At 43.1% G+C, this 21,956-nt stretch overlaps 1 protein-coding gene across 1 annotated transcript in view; it reads left to right on the forward strand.

Annotated features, from left to right (window-relative positions):
* Rab28 (RAB28, member RAS oncogene family) overlaps positions 1 to 6,899 on the forward strand; it is a 58,866-nt gene extending 51,967 nt beyond the window's left edge. Inside the window, exon 8 of the mRNA XM_048364131.1 lies at positions 5,949 to 6,899. Within this exon, the coding sequence (XP_048220088.1) occupies positions 5,949 to 6,041 (93 nt within the window). The 3' untranslated portion in view covers positions 6,042 to 6,899. The remainder of the gene's footprint in view (positions 1 to 5,948) is intronic.
* Positions 6,900 to 21,956: the final 15,057 nt, after the last annotated feature.

The raw sequence follows: 21,956 nt of genomic DNA on the forward strand, positions 1-21,956 counted from the left end.
GTCAGCACTTAGGAGTCTGCAATACAGAGGCCTCTTCAGCCCCTGAAGCTAGGCAATGCAGTCAGACCAGCGCAGAGGACAAGAGGGTGAGGGTGAGAAAAAAGAGGGGAGGGAAGGTGGTTGGGGAGTGTGCAAAGGGCTGGGGAGGAAGAGATGGAGGAGAGAAAGGGAAGGGTGAGGAGGGAGAAAGAAAGGAGGGGGACTTAGAAGTCCAGGTTGTTTGTAGACGTGTTTATTTTGCAAGTTTTCTGTTTTTAATGATACCTGAGAGAGTCATAATGGGATTCAAGGTAATGTTTAAAGGTATTTCGTATTTTATGGAGGAAGAGTTAAATGGACAATCGTTCCAGCCACATGGGAATTGGCACGGTAGTAATTTAGCTTGTGACATAAATATTTAAAAGGAGATTTTAGTTTTAGTTCCATTCACTGATGATTTCGATTCTGCTATTTTAGTTCTACCCTAGATTGCTTCTGTTTGACAGTCATATAAAATTGAATTACCAGCACATTTTTTGTAAGTTAAAACTTACAAATAAGAAGAAAAAGGAGAGAAGCAGAAAAGAAAGTGAATGCAGTTTACTAATACAGCAACCTAATTTTGAGGCTCTCCTGAAAAGAAATGACCATGCTAGAAACGTGAGGACACAGAGATGAACAGCTCCAGCTCCTTGTCCTCAAGGAGCTCCCCAAATAAATGGGTCAGGCAAACATTTTAACAATTAGATATGTGATAGAAGCTTTCTTTCGCCTCACAGTCCTAGATTTAGTTAATTGTTTTATTGCATTATTTACCCCTCTCCCCCTCCTCCCAAGGTAGTGTGAAAATCAGGGCCATTGATGATAAATATTCCCAATTTCCCAGATTGTTGAGATATTTGTTGTCATCTGCAAAGTAGTTAAAGCTTCAGGGGGAAAAATAAGTTTACAAGTATTGTTTCCTAGGATGGCTGCATTGAGTATGTGAATAATATTTTGTATAATCTGTGAGGAAAGTGAATACTTCTATATCTTGATTTTTTTTAGTCTGAGTTTGGCTGTATATACTTGTGTTATAGTTTATTGATACATTTTAAGCCTTGACAATTTTACTTGTCACCATACTCAAGCTTATGTTTCGTTTGCATTAATTATGCGTGAATTTTATTATAAACAAATTTCTGTTTTGTCTGAGACACTCACTAAAATGATTAAAGTATATATTCCTTTTGTCTTCTCAGATTATTTTCATATCACCTATGAAAATGTTTAATATGGCATATGGTAGAGTGGTCTAGATGTTAATTGAGCCTTATTAGCACATATGTAGTATAATTATCATTGTAGTATATATGCGTGTATAGTGTAATTAGCATACATACACAAAAGTGTCCTGACCCTAAGAGTCTTTGGCTTTATCTGAATATTACCCTTCTTTAAGGCACTTCTTTGAACAGGCACTGCTCTTTCAGTATGTTCTTGAGGCTCATACTGGAATTCTGTTCTCTTCCCAAATCACATTTGCTTTTCATTCAAACCCTCCCATACTGAACATTGCCTAATGAACTTCCATATCATTGCCTAATTCACTTTTACCTAATTTCAACACCGGATGTGGTACCTTAGACACTAAGTAGATAAACCTTGGATTTTATAGATTAGGAGATTGTGAAGACTGAAGAGGTGAAATCATTTGACCAAAGTTATGAATGTTCCTTGCAACATGTCATGGTCTTGGAAAAGGAGTAGCATACTTATTTTTAGTTCCTACTACATATAAAGTATTCTGCTTTTTTACCAGGTTGTATCCATGCTTCCTATGGCAACCTACCCTCGTTTTGTACTTTGAATATTTATTGATCAGTTGAAATAGTCTTGTAAAACCAGTTAACATCAGTTTTCTATACTAGACTCTTATGTGTCTCAAAATAGAACTCATGTGGTTTTTCTAAAGGTCTATAATACCTAGAATAACGATATTAACAATGTTTGGCTTTGATAGCATCAAATAGTTTGGCTTTTATTGTGTACTTACTGGCCATGACAAAGCATGGCTCTTGCATTGGTAAATATTATCTAAATTAAGGCACAATTTTGTTATGGACAGAATTTGAGTTTATGATCTTCCCATGAATTTATGTTCCTTATACCTTTCAGCTTGGCCCTTGGGTTGCCTCCTTATTTATGCTTTTACCTCTTTACCACGTGCAATTCTAGTATCTACTTGGAAATGTTTTGACAGTGTCAGAGTTAAGCTGCTGTTACCTACATCTCTCCTTGTCTGTTAGTGCCAGTGCATTTATATTCACTTCAATTTCAGAAAACAATTGAACTTTTTTCTCCAAAATAAAAACTGGTTTTTGGTAGGTAACGTAGGTGTGTAAACAAGTGAACCACTGTTGAACCATCTGCCCTTGCAGTGGTCATGACATGACAATTACATCTTTCTACTCATAGTAAAGTTTTGATCTGCAGAACCTTATTTATGGCTCAATTTGGAAAAGTTATACAAACCTAGGTCAAATAGAACATCCGTGAAAAATGTTGCCTTGTTAGTTTTTTTTTATTAATTTGGTAAAAATAAATGTTGAATCAAATCATTTATGTTAGTACTTTGACAAAAACATCTTGAGTCAGGTCTATAACCTGGTTGTGTTTATAGGATGGATCTTACACCAACATTTTGTTGGGTTAATGAATTGCTTTACTGATTATGATATCTCTTCTCTTCATTGTAACCCATAGTTTGGCATGAAACAAGTAGGTGGAAGGAGGTCAGATAATGGTGGACGACATTTCACAGATGGGTGCTCCTCATGCAGTTGGTGGTGCTCTGCCCACAGCATCAAGCTGAGAGCCCGATAAATCACGATTCTTGTCTAAAGGTTAATACTGCTTGCTAGAGAACATCCAGGCCTGTATATTCATACACTCCAGTATCCTGTTCATTTACTCTCAGCTGTCTGTCAAATCTTTATTTATCAGTGTCTTCATAAGTAGCAGCCGTAGTGAAGCGTTTTTCTGTATGTGTTAAGAAACAAGTAGATACTCTTTTGAAGGAATATTTTCTGAGCGTAGATATTTGCAATCATGGAAAAGTGAGGATACTTTCATATCTAAAAAAGTTGGAGAGGTTATCTGTATCAAAAATACATGTTCCGTGTGGCTTTTTCATTCTCAGGTGCACTTTAAAACATGGCACTGTAGTTTTTATTGAGAAGAAGCTTTTAAGTATTTGAAAGCAAGAGCTGCTGGGCTTAAATGCTGTAGTCTTGGTTTTTTAACATGTGCCACAAATGCATTCAAAAAATGAGTAGAAGTTAATTGAGGCTTTATTACATTTGCATACTGCATATAAAAGTCTCTATTCTAAGAGTCTTACTTCATCTCCCACTTTTTAAGTTTTTTTTAGATGATTTCCTATGCTATTTTTGTACATTTTTTGCAATGTTCTTTAAGCCTATGAATCCCATCACCCTCTCCTTGCCTCCTTCCCTCAATCAGTCTCCCTTTTACAGTCACATCAACAACTGTATTTGAATTTGTTTCTTTCTATAATGAATTTAGAAGTATGGAAATTTGGGTTGGGAGGAATGGAGGAGTGAATAACGAAATCTTGGACAAATATTAAGTATTGTTACATATAAAGAATTCAAAGCCAGTAGCTGGTGGCTCACGCCTATACTCCTAGCTACTCAGGAGGCTGAGATAATGAAAATTGAGGTTCAAGGCTAGCGGAGGCAGACAAATCCGCACTTTATCTCCTCTTAATGAGCAAATGAGGGAGGAGGGTAACAAACAGTACAAGAAATGTACCCAATGTCTAACATATGAAACTGTAACCTCTCTGTACATCACTTTGACAATAAGAAAAAAAAACAAAACTATGAGAGATTAAAAAAAAAAAGCCAGAAATGGAGTCTTGGCTCAAGTGGTAGAACCTCAGCTGTGGACATAAGGGAGAGGAGCAAGGGCCCAAGATAAGATTCCTGAATTCAAACCCCTCTATGTTTATGCACGCGCGCGCGCGCGCACACACACACACACACACACACTGTAGATTGTATGTGGCTACCTTTGAACAACATTGCCCTATCTTCCCTTTGTATTCTCACTAGTAAAGAACTTAGGACAATTGGTTATGTACGTATCTTTTCCCATTAGGTCTGCAAGGTGTGTGACTAGATACTGTGCAGTTTTCCTGTCCATTCCCAGTCTAGAATGGCACACAGTAGGACCTTAAACTGTCAGAGGAAGTGGAATTGATACTTTTTTGCTGCAGGTTAGTGTAGAAAAGCTCACAACTCCTTAGACTCCTCTTAAGTACTAGGCATTAAATATGATATGTATAATTTGTGGTGTGAAAAGCAGAACTCATAATTTGTCTAGGAAGTTCAGTGGATTTATCTATTTTAATAATTGAATCGAGTTATTGAGAATACTGTTTATTGGGTCTCTTCTTTTTTTTTGTTTGTGTACATACATTCTGCTATTTCTTTTGTGATGTGTTTAAATTTATGAGTTAATTTTCCTTTTCTATCTTGGTGTTTTCCTTCTTTCAGTCATTAAACATACTTTTCATATTCTTTCTTTCTCTCTCTTTTCTTCCTTCATATTGTTTATGCTGTATGGAATTGACAGCATATTGTCAGGGCAGACATAGTGAAGTACCCGGAAGAAGATAACCAACACACCAGCTCTTCTCAGAGTAGAATCTGTTCAGTACAGTAGTGCAGGTATTAATGGATAAATTGTTGCAATTTGGGAAGGGGGTGGGTGGGAAGGACTAGTGAATGTTATGTTGTTTTTTTTAATTCCTTACAAATAGGGTCGTTCAGATGATTGTTGTACATTTTCTATAAACTAATATTACATAAGTTCTGTTTTAGAACTTTGAAAATTTGATCCTTTGCTAGAAGAATTTAAAATTAAACAAGAAACAGAACAAATTAAAATATCATTTTAGTGACTTGTAAATGTATTTGTTTTATGATTGTATTTATTACACCTGTAGTGAAGTAGAGTATTGAAGCAGTTATTTTATTATTCATTTCTTAGCCTTTTTTCCCCTCTGAAATAGCCTGGTTTTTAGAATTTACCTTGAACTGCCCTTCGTGTCTGCTTGTGTATACCCTTAGCCATAGAGTTGAAGACAGTAAAGGATTTGTTGTAACTTAGATTCCTTAGAGATGAATATTAGAGAATTTTACTAAATTCACTGCTTCAGGCATTCAAGTGCGCATCTTAAGGAAGGAAGGGTTGAGAGTATCTTCCAGTTTAAATGATTTTTAAGACATGGATATGAGGTAACTCTCAAAATTCCCCAGTATGCCATGCTTTGTTGGAGTCATTATTCACAGCCCAGTAGTGAGCTACTTGGCAGGAAGTTAAGGATTTGGGAGGAAGGTTTTAAAAATGGGAAAAGTTAAAAAACTTGGGTCACTTGGTTCTCTTCTGCTTTATTTACAAGTCCTTTTGATGTGCCTCTCTGCGGTAATTCAGACTGTTATAAATTTTCTCAGAAACATTAGGGCAGAGGATAGTTGCTCATGTCGATATTAAAAAATGAAAGATTTTACTTTGAAACAAAGGTCTGATGTATGAATCGTGTGGATGATTAATTTTAATTATTTTGCTTAAATTGTATCTAGAGTTTCATTTTTATATTGATTTATCATTTTCAGTGAGACTTGTCATACCCTCAATGTTATAAAACTAGAAACGATTCAATCGCTGGGTTGCCATTGCTTCCTTAAAAAAAGACAATAAACTAAAAAAAAAAAAAAAGAAAGAAAACCCAAAACCCAAACTCTAAACTCTTTATTAGTCCTAGCTGATTCTTCTAATGTCAGCTCCTACTTCATTTATGATGTTTGTCATCCGGCATTCACCATAGTTCAGAGAATGAAAATATGCTGTAAGAAACTCTTTGTGATGTCTTGGTAATAACTCTCTTTCTTTTATGGCAGAGGGTGGTGAAGGCAGATATTGTAAACTACAGCCAGGAACCTGTGTCGAGGACTGTTAACCGGCCTAGAAGCTCCATGTGTGCAGTTCAGTGAGCACATTTTTCTTTCGTATTGATAGTCCTGGCCGCCCTTCATCTCTGAGAGGGCCCAGGCCATCTAGGAACGTGTTTTATCAGTGACCATCTCTGTAGTTCAGCGCACACTTCCCTCGTGCTCCGCCCTCATTAAGTGCCGCCTCCCAGCCACAGACAGCTCCTTGGATTGGAAAGAATTCAACCGCAGGACCACACACTTGGAAATCAAAATGGAATGTTCATTCTCTGGAGTCTTAGATTGCATCATTGAAAAAGAGTGATCTTGGTTCTTTGTGTCCTCACTTCTTTTTTCCCTGATGTAACTGTTTTTAACCGAATGTGCAAACCCCAGATTCTTGATCATCAGCCAGGATTTTGCCATAGCATGGTTTCATTCTCTTCTTGGAACTCAGTGTATGTCAGAGTCTACTTCAGAGTGCAAATATTGAAGAACGTAATATATTTTACCTACAGTTACTTAAGAAGACATTCCTTTGTTGTTTATTGAGAGTGAAAAATGTACAAAGTTATATCTTATCTAAAAAGGCTTGAAATGAGGCTGTAATAGAAATATTTTTTCATTTTTTAACAAGGGACCTAAATTGTTTATATTGTAGTTTGTAACTCATAAAGTAGGGAGTATTTGATATTGTATTTTTCTTACTGTATCATGGTCATTACATATCGTATCATATTCAGCTTAGATGGCTCTATGAATTTTGATAAGTGTCCAGCTGATGTTCCACATGGAATTTCTTCTGCACCCTGTGTGAAAGTGCTCTCAGCATGGGTCCTGATGCCTTGTTGGGTCAGTGTGGAACAGACAGTACCCGATGTCCAGATGTTTTTCTCTCACAAATAAATTGCTTTAAATTACTTTTCTCGTTCGGAATATTCTTTTCAGCAGTCTTCCTTTTTGGTACAGAACAGAATCTATTTGGACACACTGTTGGTGCCACTCAGTGGCATGGATGCTTGGTTGGAATGGTTGTCTGGCTTCAGCAGCTCGGAGCCAGCTGCATCTTCCACTGCTCTGCTTTCTCGAGCCACTCTTGCTCTTCTGCTCTGCGGTGCTCCGCCTTCCTGGCTGCTCTGAGGGTCCCTCCCCAGCTCCGACCCCCAGGTGCGAGACTGCGAGGTCCACTGCTGTCTTCTTGGTCATAGTCATGTTGCATTTTGTGCTAAGGCCCGTGCATGGCATGGTGATTGTTCCCTGCTTTCTACACTGTGGCAGGAAGGAATACCACCCTGCACGAAATGTCCTTAGCGCCACAGCCGAAAGTTCCATGTCATGACTTCATGGATGGGTGTCACCCCTTCCTGCCTTGCACCAGATCTATTTTGTTCCCCTGTCTGTTATTGTTTTATAAGCCATGGGGATACTCACCAAAGGGCAGCTGTTGGTCTCATTCGTGTTCAGCATGCCTAACTTGGTGCTGCCTGTCTCATAAGAGGTTTGTCACAATGTTGGCAGAAATCTTGGACATCTATGTTTAAAGCGGTAAGGGATTTTAGAAAACTCATGTCACATCTTTGTGTGGCTAAGGAAGAAACTAAAGTGAGGAGAGTAAGTCACTTGTCAGAAGTCTGAGTCTCAGAGCTAGACTTGATGGATGTCTATCTCTGGGCCAAGAAATTAATTAAAAATGGTAAATAAAAAGATTTTAAAGTAGTGACTGAACTTAGTGGGTCTAACACCTTTATCTTGACTTTCATATTTTTTAGTTCATGACAGTTTAACACTCCTAAGTCCTTGAGGTGATATTCCCTTCGGTTCACAGTCATTCAGTTTACCTTCTTTCAACGTCTTCCTGATGCATGCAGCTTGGGCCTCTAGCAGAAAACAAAGTTGAATAAGAGAGATCTCAGCCCTCAAGGAATTTACAATCTTGTAGGAGAGATGTCCACCATTGTTGCTATTTTAACTGCTGTGGTTGATTGAAGTCCACTGTTGAGGTAAGTGTTCCAAGAGTTTATATTTGGTAACAGGTGAGGCCACATTCCTTTGAGCAGTTTTGTATTGGTTTTGCATCTGTGTGACAGATGCCTAGTACAGTGTCTAGTACAATGACTCCAGTGCTGTATGATCGGAAGTAGAGTGCCGTGAACACCTGAAGGCCACACGAGTCTACAGTGAGAGCAAAATCCTGTCGCGTGACTACCGTGTTGGAGCACTATAAAGGCCGGGACAGGGGCAGGGAGGAAATGCTCTTTGTAAGGTTTGCCCTCATCTGGACATTTCTAGGTACCTGCTATGTGAATTGTTTGATTTTATACTCATCTATGGAGAGTAGATGATTGTTTTCTCATAGAGAATACCAGAGGTAAGAGCAGGTGGTTGGTCTTAGATAATGGTAGCCTGGAACTGGAGGACTGCTTCTGAGAGAGAATGGAATAGACTGGTGTAGGGTGTGGCCGCTTTGCAGTTGTGTTACTTGCCTGATGTCTTTTCCAGAAATTGAGCAGGTCTAAGTGGCCTGGCCCTGTGCTGGTGCCCTGAGCTGAGTGTGACCAGTCAGTGGGAACCGTTGGGCCCTAGAAAAGCGAGCCCAGTGAATGTGCAGAACTTACCGCCAAGGCAGATTTCTGAACTCCATATTACAACTTTCCCAAATGGCTTGGTTTTTATTTTTGAAACAGAAACGTGGGATTTATGTATATTTTAATTTGACTGTTACTTCTCCTGTCTACAGTGTTTAATTAAAAAAAATTACAAGTGTTCCCATCTAGTTTTAGGCACTTTGTCTTCTGAAGACACATGCTATAGGATTTCAAACGCATTGTGGTCACTTGGGCTGCTTATTGACTTTTTGAAAAACACAAAAAGTCTTCAAGCAAAACTGCTGCCTTTCAAGGGCCCCATCCATTATGTGTGGCAAACCACTTTGGCTTGGTTTTTGGAGTGGTCTGAAGAACTCCTGTGACTGCTTTATTATTCCAAGGGGAGCTAAGCCAAGGCCTTTTAAAGTTCATCACGGAAACAATGTGATAAGCATAATAATTGGTGTGCCGTTTAAAAATAGGGGAAGTTTTCTGACTGTGACCATGCCAGTAACTACTGGATGTCCTGAATAGTCAACGATTCAAATGCAGCCCTGCTGAGCCTTGTTACGTGTGTGTCCCCCCACCTTCTAGCAGCCCTGTCACCTCTGCCAACATCAGTGTCCCGATTTCCTAACCTCACCCTCCTGCCTTTCCAACCACCCTCAGTGGCAGGAATGGACCCTCCTTGGCGTGAGCTCATCAGGGTATGAAACCTCTTTGCCCCAGCAGCTGGCTCAGAAAGGGGCTTGATAACTTTATCAGAGCTATTTGAATTTCTGGGGACGTTTTCTGATATTTCTGAAAAAGGAAAGAAAAATGTCCACCCAGAAGTGTTCAGAAGACTGGGTTAGCCCTGGATGAGAAACTAGAGCTCTGAGCAGCAGTGACGGCTATTTTCCACTCCCAGAGGGGTCCACTGCCCGAAGACTCACACCAGGCTCTACCAAAGAAGCCGAGGTGGACCATGGGACTAGGGCCACATGCAGCAGTCTCTGTCACCATGTTTGAACTAGCATCTGTAAAGGTTTCATTTGCTTGTTTATTTTCTCACTGCTAGAGAATGAACCCAGAGTTTAGAAGACACAGCACACACCTTGTACTTAGCTACACCCTCTATGCTCAGGCCACATCTAATAAAGAACTGTTGTCTAAAATATTCAAAGACCTCTTTAAGAGTTAACAGTCAACAGTTAACAGTTAACAGTCAACAAGCAAATAACAACAACAACAAAACAAAAGAACTCACAGTCTGATTTGGAAATAAGCAAAATACTTCGTAGACAGCAAGCTACAGAGATGCAGATAGCAACTCCTTGACCGAATGTCAAATACATCACAGTAATCAGGAAAATGCCAAGTAAAGGAACTAGTCCACACCTATTGAAACAACCTAGAAACAAGAAACAAAAGATCTACAGCTATAACACCACGTGCTGGAGAGGGTGTGGAGCAACCGGAACTCTATTCCTTGCTGGTGGGAAAGCAAATGGCATGACCACTTCAGAAGTCAGTTTGGTGGCTTGTGTTCTTACCATACAATTCAATAACTCTGGTATTTTTTTTTAAAAGGAGTTTGAAATATCACGTACACAGAAACATTTATATCTTTATTTGTAATTGCCAAAAACTTGGAAACAACCAAGATATCCTTAAGTAAATAAATTGTGGCTTGCAGAGACAAGGAATATTCAGCACTGGAAAGGAAGGATTAATTATCGGGGGCGCATATATATATATATATATATATATATATATGAAAGAAGCTAATCTGAAAAGGATGTTCATTGTTTGATTACATGACATTCTGGGAAAGAGAAGACTATAGAGATGGTAGATCAGTGGTGGCCGGTGGTTGAGACACATGAAAGAAGAACAGGGCAATCACAGAAGAGTGAAGAGTGAAAATTCTGTGTATAAACGAGATACCAGTGGTTCCTGCCTGTCATCCACACTACTTGGGAGGCTGAGAATGGGAGGATTTCAGTTCAAGGCCAGCCTGGGCAGAGATGTTCAAAAGATTCTTTCTCAACTCAGCACATGTCTCATCTCAAGCTCTGTAGGAAGTTGACATGGGAGGATTGTGGCACCAGGCCAAGAAATCCATGAGACTCATGGTGAGGAGCTAGTCCGTGAGAAGGATGCAGTGGTGGGAAGCCATCAGGAATGGGCAGGAATGAAGACTTTATCTAAAACATAACGCGGGGCTGGGAATGTGGCCTAGTGGTAAAGTGCCCACCTCGTATACATGAAGCCCTGGGTTTGATTCCTCAGCACCACATATATAGAAAAAAGCCAGAAGTGCCGCTGTGGCTCAAGTGGCAGAGTGCTAGCCTTGAGCAAAAAGAAGCCAGGGACAGTGCTCAGGCCCTGAGTTCATGCCCCAGGACTGGCAAAAAAACAAAAACAAAAAACAACCTCTAAAACATAACGCTTTGAATAAGGACTGGAGGCATGTTGCAGCAGTATCCGCACCCACTGAACAAGTGCAAGGCCCTGGGTGCCACTAAAAAAAAAAGCGTTGTATAATGGATAAATGCCATTTTATACATGTCTGCAAACTTATACAATTAAAAAAGAAAAAGGCCAACTGTAATGTATCATAAATCATAAACCTTGAGTGACTGTGATATGCCAAGCTTATCTTGTTCCGCCGTCGGCGAGACTGCAGGTATGTGGGTAGAAATATACAACGCCGCCTTCCCAGTTTTGCTCTAAACCTTAAACTGCTCTATTAAAATAACGTCTTTGAAATCCAGAAGAATCCCCAAGCCCTCGATGACCTGTGGCCTTTTGCCTCAAAAGAAAATGAATTCTCAGTGAGACCTCCAGGCATTCAGCATCCTCTCCTGGTCCTCCTCCCCGCGCGCCCCCCCCCCCCCCTTCACTGCTGCTCAGGAGAGAGCTTTGCTCCAGTGGGTAGGACTGCACACTCTCAACTCCTCTGGGATTTCTCTTGGGGAAAGCCAGACTTGGAAGAGACCAGTTAGAAAACCCACCTCTTCCTAATGTCTCAAACAAAAACCTGCTGACAGTACCAGCAGCCCAGTTGCTTTGCCTTTTCTGCCTGTTTTGCTTATCTGAAGGAAGCAAGACGCTGGCTCCAAGCATGGACATTTATGTATGGTGTGCCATCGTATGCTCTTCATGAATGTTTCCTCCACGTAGGTAGATGGTTGTCCACTTTCCATATGGCCCGGGGATTCTCACCTCTTGTTATTTGTGTCCTGCCTTTCATTAAACCAGCTAACCTGTGATCCACAGAACACTGTCAAAATGAGGATATGCGTTTCCAAGGCTGAGCTTTACGACTTCTACTCTGGTTCCTTGAGTTGCTCGTTTCGAGAGGATCCAGATGCTGTGCGCTAAGGACACTCCAGTGGTGCTTTGAACGCACAGGAAAGATCCTTACCGACTTGACAGCAACAACTTACTAGGCCTCCTCTGCCAAAGCCAGCTTGGAAACAGATCTCCCAGCCTTTCAGGCCCCTGAACAACTGTAGCACTGGCTTTTTATCCCACTACAACTTCAGGGAAGATGCCAAGCTAGAAGCACCCCAGAAACTATTCAAAATAGTGAATTATAGTTGATTTAAGCTCCTAACTCTTGGGGGTGGGGGCAGTTTGCTTCCTTGAGATCCATAACTAATATGATGGATATCATGTTATTTTGGACAAATGAGTAAATGCATTCTCAGTGCAGTTTGATAACCCAACAAGGTCATGGACCGGATAGTTATGGGGTAGGGATGCCAAATAGCCCGTCCACTGTGGAAGCTTTACCTTGTCTCCATTGGCTGCTCTCCTCCATCCTAGCCCCTACACTTGAGTCCTAGGTAACAGTTTCTAATGAATGAACACACTTTCTATGACTCAACACAGAAATGAATTATATGAGTGTGTATTTATAAAGAAGCCTATAAAAATAATGAGTTTTCACAATCTTTTTATTGCCTCTAACTGATTTTGTAAAAAGAAGTATGCTAATCTCCAAACCAAAGTGACTTTATCATTTGTTCTATATAGGTCCATCTTGTGAAATAATATAAAAGGGGAAAATAACTAGGGTTACTTCCTCCCTTCCTCATTATTGTTGACATTTTGGTGAAAATTCACCTCCTAAACATCTGTATATACACGGGTCTCCCAAAGCTATTCTTACATACAAGTTGTATTTTGTTAATCTTTTTCACTAAGGGATATTATAAGCAGCTGTTTTGGAGTCCTATGTTTTCTGTTTTGTCTTTCTATTTGTGCCTATCCATCTGTCTGTCTGTCTGTCTGTCTGTCTGTATCTATCTATCTATCTGATCTCAGGATAAATTCCTAGAAGTAGAATGGCTGCTTCAGAGGGGATTTCGAAAACGTCTGTATTTTCACCATTTTTCCAAGCTATTCTTTAGAAATAATACCCTAATTTCTCTTGTTAACACAAATGAAAATGACAGCTCTCCTGCGACCTTGTAACTTGCACTGGAAACAGTAAATTCCAACACTCAGAAATAGTAAGCTCCTCGTGTAGTTTTAGTGGGTGTGCTGGTCTGCCCAGCCTCCTACATAGCACTGATGACTGGTTTAACCAGCATTCTCGGCAAAGGCAGGTAGACCCCTCAGACACCTGCCTGCCATTGAGGTTTTCTTTGTGCTTCTATTTTAGTTCTAACATAGCTATCCAACTGTTACATCAAATTATTTCTTATACACTTTAAATTGTTTCAAAATTGAATTATATATGATATTTAGTAAAGTAATATGTAACATACAATATCAATACTGTCATATATATTACATTTACATATTATATATTACATAATCCATAGCCTAGTGTTATATACAAACATATACATATAAATGTATAAATATATAGTTTACAGGGGTATGTAAATATATAAAATTGTATGTATCATACATACACAACATGTATATATGTAGTACTATACAATGTACTATATAATATGTAGTATTATATATAAATACATGCATGCATATGTAATGTAATAATCCCAGACTCAGGGCCCTATTCTGTTTGTGGATCATAGGAAAGACTCACCTCTTGCCATCTCCCCTCCTCTATGTGATGGAGAACATATTAACCAGTACAGAGCATAAGCTCGCAAATCTATAAAATAGGGTCATTGACCATGGTTTCAGGCCTGAGAGTTTCCTGGGGCTGAGGTGCGGTTATAGGTGATGATTATGGGTGTTTGGGGGCGGGGGAGACTCTAAACATAATTCGGAACTGATGAAGGCACTGGGGTTTGTCAGTCTGGTATGTCAGTGGGACTTGGAGTGGGGTTTAGGCTAACAAGCTCTGATAGCGTGGAAGGCTCCACCCTGGCTGAGGCCTGGCATTTTGTGGCCCCCACTCTCAGCCCAGGTCCACTTGAATTCCTGCATTTCCTGACGCCAACAGAACTCTAACCTGGATGTGGAGGGTTGTTCCTTCCCTGCTTTCCAGAGCCCTTGCTTTTGAGACACCTTAACCATCTTCTCCCACTCCAGCCCCGCCCCCTCTGCTTATTTCCTTCTGATTTTCTCAAGAGAGTAGTTGGAGTTGGCCAGTGGCCCATAAACAGATCATTCCGCTGCACTCTATTGGCTCAGAGGGTAAATAGGATGTAAACGCTGAGCAAACCAGGATGTGCTTGCTGTCTCCTTACCACCCCACGGCTGGAAGGGACCCGGCTGGGCTTGGGTGCTGTCTTTGCAGGTCATTGCCTGAAAACAACTGAACGTGTGGGCAGACGAAGGAAGAATGGGAGATGTGTGCAGTGGCTGCTGTGTGCCTGATGCATGCTGTACAGTTTGCTTGTTTGTGGTAATGGTCAAGCTTTACCGTGCACCTGCTCTGCACTTTTGATTTATTCCTTGGTCCGGGCTGCTGCAAGTTGGTGGTCCACTAACAGACAGCTCAGGAAGCTGAGATGTGGAGCAGTGGACTGTCGCATTGCATGATGCAAAGGAGGCAGAAGCAGGGTTTGAACCCAGTTCTATCAGCGCCGGTATCTGGTGCTTCTTTAGACTCCATCCTTACCATTTACATTGCAGGAAAATACTTGAACTGAAAATAGGACTGCTTTAAAGTTTCTGGAGCCAAAATTATTTTAATTTTATGGCTGGGAAAAATGTAAACGTAGATTTTCAGCAGACCAGAGATGATAAAGTATGCATTTGTCAAATAAAATTCTTTGCTGTGATAAAGTAAATCATTCCTTGGCCTTGTAAAAAATTAGGCCTCACTTGAACTGTTTTCACTCGAGCCTTTGCTAATATTTCTGTTATCTCCATTAGGGATTACAATGATGGATGCCTTTTATTTGCATCGTTAAGCACCTCGGTGAATGTGTGAACACACAGAGAGCTTCATAAGTCATGGAAATGAAACAACATGGAAAGAAGAAGGAGGCTGACAGATTGGGGTTTGTGTTCTGGCTGTGCCACTTGCAAACTATGCAATCTCAGTGCAAATGCTCAGCTTCTTGGGGTCTCTTTCCCGGTGTGCAAAGTGCAGATAACACTGCTCATTGCTGTGGGTAATTTAAAAATGGGGTGTTAGGGCATGTTAGCACTTGGCCAGCAGAGTTCCTGCTATTGAAGTGAGCGTAATAAAAGGTCATCGAGTTGTTGGAACTGCTCCCAAGTACCCAGTTGTTTCATGACCGTGCCCAGGGCTCACCGCTGCAGGAATACATCTGGGTCCCCCTGTGCACTGGGCCTCAGCTGCTGATGCTCCTATGTTCATTAGAAATAGCTCAGCGCATAGGCAGATGCAACTCAGCAGGGTTGAGATCCTTCGGGCTGCACGTTACCCCACGTCACAACCACTGTCATTAAGAATTTAAGGAACTGGGCATAGTGGCTAATCCCTGTAATTCCAGCCACTCTAGAGGCAGAGATTGGAGGGATGATCTCATTTTCAGGTCAGAAGGGAGTATGACAGAAGGGGGCATGTGTGTCAAAAGTTAAGCAGATTCCATCTGAAACACTAAACCAGGAATAGTGGCTCAAGCCTTTAATCCCAGCTCCCTAGTAGACATAAGAAGGAGAGTCACGGTCCTGAGGCAAGCCCCATGCGCAAACACTGTAATAACTTGTTTGAAAAATGAAGCAAGAATGGTTAGAGGCGTGGCTCAGGGGGTAGAGCACCATAGAACTCTCAGGTCCAGGCGACTTCAGGATTGCTTAAGCAAGCTTTCCCTACTGTTCCACTGCGAGATCCTTTGCCTTTCACCCCGGCATTGTCAAGCCTGTGACCGTTAGGCCGGCCCCTTCAGGGTCCCCAGATGGCCGCGTTCTTCCAGAGCTCACACCTGCACATTGCCAAGTTAGGAGGCCTGATGAAGGAAGGAGGGTTGATCCTCTTCATATCTCATTTTAAAAGAAAGGGGCGGGGGAACCCTCCACCAAGACTTCTTATTCTTCTGTTGGGTAGAAATTTAACAAATGGTCTTTGTAGACCAGTGGTTAGGGCCAACAGTTCTCAGTGCTGGCTTGGTACAGATGGAGGAGCCACTGAGGTATAGTGACATCTACGTGTGATGTAGTTGGGCCTGATTGGGGCCCTGTTTTGTGTGTGTGTGTGCACTGGTGTGCACTCCAGGGGGCTTCGATGGCTCATCTTGGATTAAGATCCTTGTTCTGATTGTCCATGTCTCACCCCTTGTGTGTGTGGGGGGGGAGGGGGAGGGAGTGCGATTTAGCCTTCTCTGACAATCACATTGTGGAGAGTAGAGCATAGCTGTGTAGTCGACATCCCAAAGATTCTGCCTACACTGCTACCAGCCATCAGGAGCCCAGGAAGGCTCAGGAAAGAAGAAATGAGACTTCTCACCGGAGAGCCTTCCGCGTTCACTCCCGCCAGGAAAAAGACTTCTTGCAGCTCTCGAATGAATCCGTGCACTTGCTGTTTATTGAGATGTAGCTTCGGGGATGGAACTACAGACACAAGGTCTGTCTTACCAGCCTGCCTTGTCAACAAGCTCTCTGGTTGATTTTTTGGTTTTGTTTTGGTGCTTGTCCTGGTGCTTGAACTCAGTGCCTGGGTACTGATACTGAGTTTTGGCTCAAGGCTAGTGCCCTACCACTGAAGCCGTAGCTCTGCTTCTGGTTTTCTGGGTGGTTAAATGAAGATAAGAGTCTCACAGACTTTCCCATCTGGGCTGGCTTTGAACTGTGGCCCTCAGATCTCCATCTCCGTCTCCCAAGTAGGTAGGATTACAGAGGTGAGCCACCGGTGCCTGGCTGAGTTGATTCTTCTTATTCATGTTTTTTTTGTTTTTTTTTTTTTTGGCCAGTCCTGGGCCTTGGACTCAGGGCCTGAGCACTGTCCCTGGCTTCTTCCTGCTCAAGGCTAGCACTCTGCCACTTGAGCCACAGCGCCGCTTCTGGCCATTTTCTGTATATGTGGTGCTGGGGAATCGAACCTAGGGCCTCGTGTATCCGAGGCAGGCACTCTTGCCACTAGGCTATATCCCCAGCCCCTCTTATTCATGTTTTTATTCCTGTATACTATTACATGGTGTGAAACATTTCATTGTGATGTCCCCATACATGCAGCTAATATACTAGTTGGTTTCTCTGTGCACTGCTGACCCAAAATACCGAACTGCTGGCGGAGTTTCCTGTTGGCTTCGTACCCTAAGGTTTCTGAAAGGGACAGGCATGCCTTGCTCCTAAGAAGGTGAGGAGATCTTGGGTAAGGCCACAGGTGAGAAGAACATGTGTGAAAGGCTGACTTCATGACTTGGATGAGCCTTGAGAGTGCGTTGCCATGGTGACAGTGCAGCTGCCCAGGTCATGGTGGCTCCCCCCTCACAAATGGCTTCCCCCGGGAGTGGCTTCCTGATGACAAGGACGCCTTCCTCTCCTGTCTCTATCCCTATGTGTCCCTTGGCGTCTGCTCAGGAATCCTTGCTGGTGCTGGCACCAGAGCCTTGCACTGCCTGTCCTCCAGAACCGTGAGCGAATCAACCGGGATCCTTTATAAAGTGTTCAGTCTTTGGTTCTCTGTTCCAGCGACCTACAGAGACCAGGACACCACGGAGCTGCGTGAACTCGACCCGCAGTGTCCCCACTGTGGTTCATCTGCCTTCCGCTTCCGTTTTTACATCCATCCAGGAAGAGAGTGATACCTACTTCTTAGAGTAGTTTGGATGGTAAATGAGACCAGGAAGTGAGAGCTATTGACATAAGTGGTGGCACTGCCACTTACTTTGCTGGGTTAGATTCTCCTCATTTGAATAAAAACATGTCACCAAGGCCGCCCTGGGGTCCCTGGGGTCTGCTCTACATAGTTAGGACCTAACTTCTTGACTGATGTTTTCAGTTGACTGTACCACATTGGAGCCATTCAGAAAGACACTGTAGGTAGGGTTGCCTGGCACGTTTTCTATCTCTTTTTAGGGGACAGTGAAGTGTGAGTTCTGCCAGCATTCTAGGTGCTTAACTGCTTAATGGAAGCTGTAGGCATGGCCAGCCTCCCCCCTGTCAACCCGGTGGCCTCTATATCTGCCTACCGTCCAGGAAAAGAGCCAAGTGTAAACTAACTGCTCATGTAAATGGGCTGTCAGGTCAGTCAACCAATATGTTATAGTTAATCTGTTAAAACCAGCAAGGTCTCCCCATTTGTAAACACTCCTTGATAAGCTCTTTATAACATATACAACCCAGGAAAATGAATGGTATCCCACCAGCTGGCCGCCAACCCCATCGTTTGTCCAGATGACCTCCCCATTCAGCTCAGCTCAAATCCTCGGGCCCCGTGGCCCCAGAGAGCTCAGACCTGTGGTGCCTCGGGCGGGAGTCCAGGATTCCAGGCAGCCTCAGCAGAGGTCTTCAGGCTCTCACCGGCTGAGAGAGTAGGCTGGAGTAGCTTAGGTACTGCCCGGTGCAAGTGACAATCCGGAACGAGATACTCAGGCAGCACCAGGCTTGAACCTCATTCATAAACTCCTCCCTGTTGGGCTTTGGTAAGTTAATGAGTCTCATTCTGTAAGCATTTAACACCTAGATTGCACTCCATACACCTGATAAAAGACTGGGAGAAGGAGAAGGAGAAAGGCTGCGTAGCCAGGGTGGGTGGCTTTGACTGCCCGCGCGTCCAGGGGAGTGACAAAGGAGCCCTGAGCCCCGCTGAGTGAGTCCCTTTGATGGTCTGCTTGGCTCAGGCCACGGATACCTTATTGTGTTGGGTGTGGCTGTAAAGGGTCCTTATTAATCACAGGCCTCTGCCCCCCGCTTTCCCACTTCAGGATCCATGCCCTGTGTAAGGTAGCATTCCAGCCTACCCAGCAGGCTGCCTCTGCTCTCTAGGTCTAGTCTAGCATCAGAGGCTCTTCAAGGAAGGACCTGCTCTGCCAAGGTTTTGCTCCCCTTGAGGTCCTCCTCTCTCCCAGATCCAGCCCTGGGCCCCAGACTTAATTACTAAAATTAGTGCTTAATACTTACAGTGGGCTGCTGTGCCCCGCCCCGTTCTTAAATGGAACCAGAGAGAACATTCGTTGTGACGTACTTTCTCTAGCCAAGTCAGTCAGCTCCAGGGCAAGTCCTTCTCTGGGATTACCAAGCTGAAGAATGAAGCAGAGGCTCAGAAGTGAAAGGCAGAGCCAGCCATCTCCATGGCATTTGCGTACCGCGTTCCGTGTTCTAGAGTCCAAACACTGTCCTGGAGGGTCAGCCTCCTGGGAAGACACTGCCACCAGAGCCTTATTTGGGCGGAGGAGTGGATCTGTCTGTCCTCTCAGATCCAAAGAAACGCCCTTAGAATTTCCTACCTTCTTGGGATCTATATTGGGGCAGACTTTTTCTTTTCTTCATCTCTATACACTTCACTCTCCTTCTGACTCTACAGTTTTCTAACTTGAAGTGTGTGTGTGTGTGTGTGTGTGTGTGTGTGTGTGTGTGTGTCATTTTTTTCTTGCCTATTTTGTTTTCCACAAACCGCTATTTGTGTCCTAAATCCAATCCATTCCTCTCACATCTTTAACCTGAAAGCCTAAAGAGTTGCACCTTTTTTGGGGGTGAGGGGCTCTTTCTTGCTTTCTACATAACTCTAAAGTAATGGGTAAAGACAGGTGCTGTGATTGATGCATTCCTGTGAGGAAGGACGGCATATGTGCAGAAACCCAGTATTGACATCCCCACCCCCTCCTGCTCTGTTACATCACCCCCTTGACCTTGACACTCCCTAACAACTCCATGTAACACCTTAGGGTGTTCTGCCTCCTGCCTCCTTTCTAACGTGTGTGCATGGGTCTCTGTGTCCTTTCGACCTTTCTGTTTCCTCACTCACCCCTAACCTGGTTCTCTGTGGATCTTGTTGTTGGCTCCCTTCCTATAATACGTTCATCTTCGGTTTTAGCCAATCTCGCTTTACGAGTGTATTGCACGGTAACAGAGACAGAGTCAGTAGGATATGCACATTTATAAATGTACACAGGTGGATCTGTTATAAAATTGGCTCATGTGAGGATGGAGATTGGTCCCCAAGATACTCTGTCTTCAAGCTGAGAAATTAAGCGAGTGAATGGTATCATTTGGTTCAAGGCCAAAGACTTCAGAAATGGATGGTCTAAGTCCTAGGCCAGGTGGTGTCAAGTCCAGATGATCAGCAGTCCTTAGAAATATGATGGCGGCGCATAATGGGTGTCCCAGCTCAAGCAAGAGAACTGTTCATTTTATTGCTCATTCTGTGTGGCTCTCAATCAACTGGCTGGTGTCCACCCATGCGGGTGAGAGCAGATCTTCTTAATTCAATCTGCTCATTCAAATTACAATTACTTCTGGAAATAACCTCACAGACACAGCCAGAAATAATGTTTTGCCAGAATCCTGGGCATCCCTTACTTACTCAAGTAGACACATAAAATTAACCATCATACTTGGCGAATTACTCACCCCCCCCCCCCCCCAAACTTGGATTTCTGACCCCTAGCCCTTTTTGCTTGCGACACTTGTCAAGGGCCTTTTGTGTATCAGGATTTTCTGTTGATGGATTCAGAGATGAATCAACCACAGTCCTCCACAAAGACCTGCCTGTCTGGTAGTCATGGTAAACCTCCGCCTGAGTGATGCCCAGTCGTACGGATCTCATTCTGGAATGCTCTTTCTTCTCCCCCTGTGCTGAGCTACCTGCTGACCCAGCCTCTCAGATATTACATGAGCCCTGATCATCCCAGATCCCGTGTCCTGTGGCTCTGTCTACAAATCGTTCTGAGGCCTGTGTTAGTCATCTTCCCTCTCACCATATTCTATCCTTGATCTGTCTCTCCTCTCCTTGCTCTTGCAGTCAGATAATACAGTTTAGGGCCCCCAGGTTGCTTCTGAAACACACACACACACACACACACGTCTATATTATCCTCTGATTAGAAACCTCGGATGGCTTTCCAGTGTGTATTCAGTCCAGGTACCTTAGTACAATGTGCAGGCCCTCTACAGATCCTGGCCCTTTCCTTACGAGTTATTCTTCTACCGTTACGGGTCTTAGACTTTAAGTGTGATAAGTGCTCCTTGCAGTTTAACTACTTGATAGTCTAGTAGGTGTATTATTTCCTCATTTGCCATCCCCCACTTGACTTCACACTCAGAAAGTTCTATTTGCCTTATGCCTCATCTCCCCCGCATCTCCCGCAGACGCTGTGCCTGATTGCTCCCCCCACCATCTCACTGGCCAAAGTCACCCCCCGATTCTGCGTGACCCTAGCAGCCTTGCTATGGCCTTTGTGCTGCACATGCCGCTTTATCTCTTCATGCATCTTTCTGCCTTGGGAACTCAACTAAATATGGAATATTTTTATTTAAAAAAAAAAAAGACCCCCTCATCAATATGCCTTGCCATTTCATGCGATTCAAGGTAATTTGTCAAGTTCCTCATGATAAAATCAGGAGCAAAGCATTTCTTCGGGGTCACTCAAGGTTCCTCAGCTGCATGCACAATTTGAATTTCACCTTTGACTTCCCGACCTTGTTCCAGCGAGTTTGAGACCACAGCAAAGCTCCCAGAATTTCAAGGCAGTGGACAGCCTCTGCCCAACAGATTAATTTTAGAGTCATTGAAATTCTGCCAGTGTTGGGGGGAAATGATCGCGAGCCAGGCTGACAACCAGCAGAGGAGGAAATTACTCTCTGTCTGTTTCAAGATGAGAGAGTTGTAACCACGGTGCCTCCCCCCAGTGATGCCGTTTAAAAAAACATAAGCTTAATACTTTTATGAAATTCAATCTCCTAACCATAAGTGTTCCAGGGCTTGCTTTGATGTTCAGGGAGAGCAGCTGGATGCCACCGTCTTTGCACTTAGGGTGAGGATGTCACCTTGCTCGTGAGCTGAGTGCTGGGGACCCCCCCCCCCTTCTCTAAGAGAGCAGTCTTCTGTTCAGATGGCTCTGCCAGCATG

This window comes from Perognathus longimembris, chromosome 16 (genome assembly GCF_023159225.1).
Source record: "Perognathus longimembris pacificus isolate PPM17 chromosome 16, ASM2315922v1, whole genome shotgun sequence".
Lineage (NCBI taxonomy): Eukaryota > Metazoa > Chordata > Mammalia > Rodentia > Heteromyidae > Perognathus > Perognathus longimembris.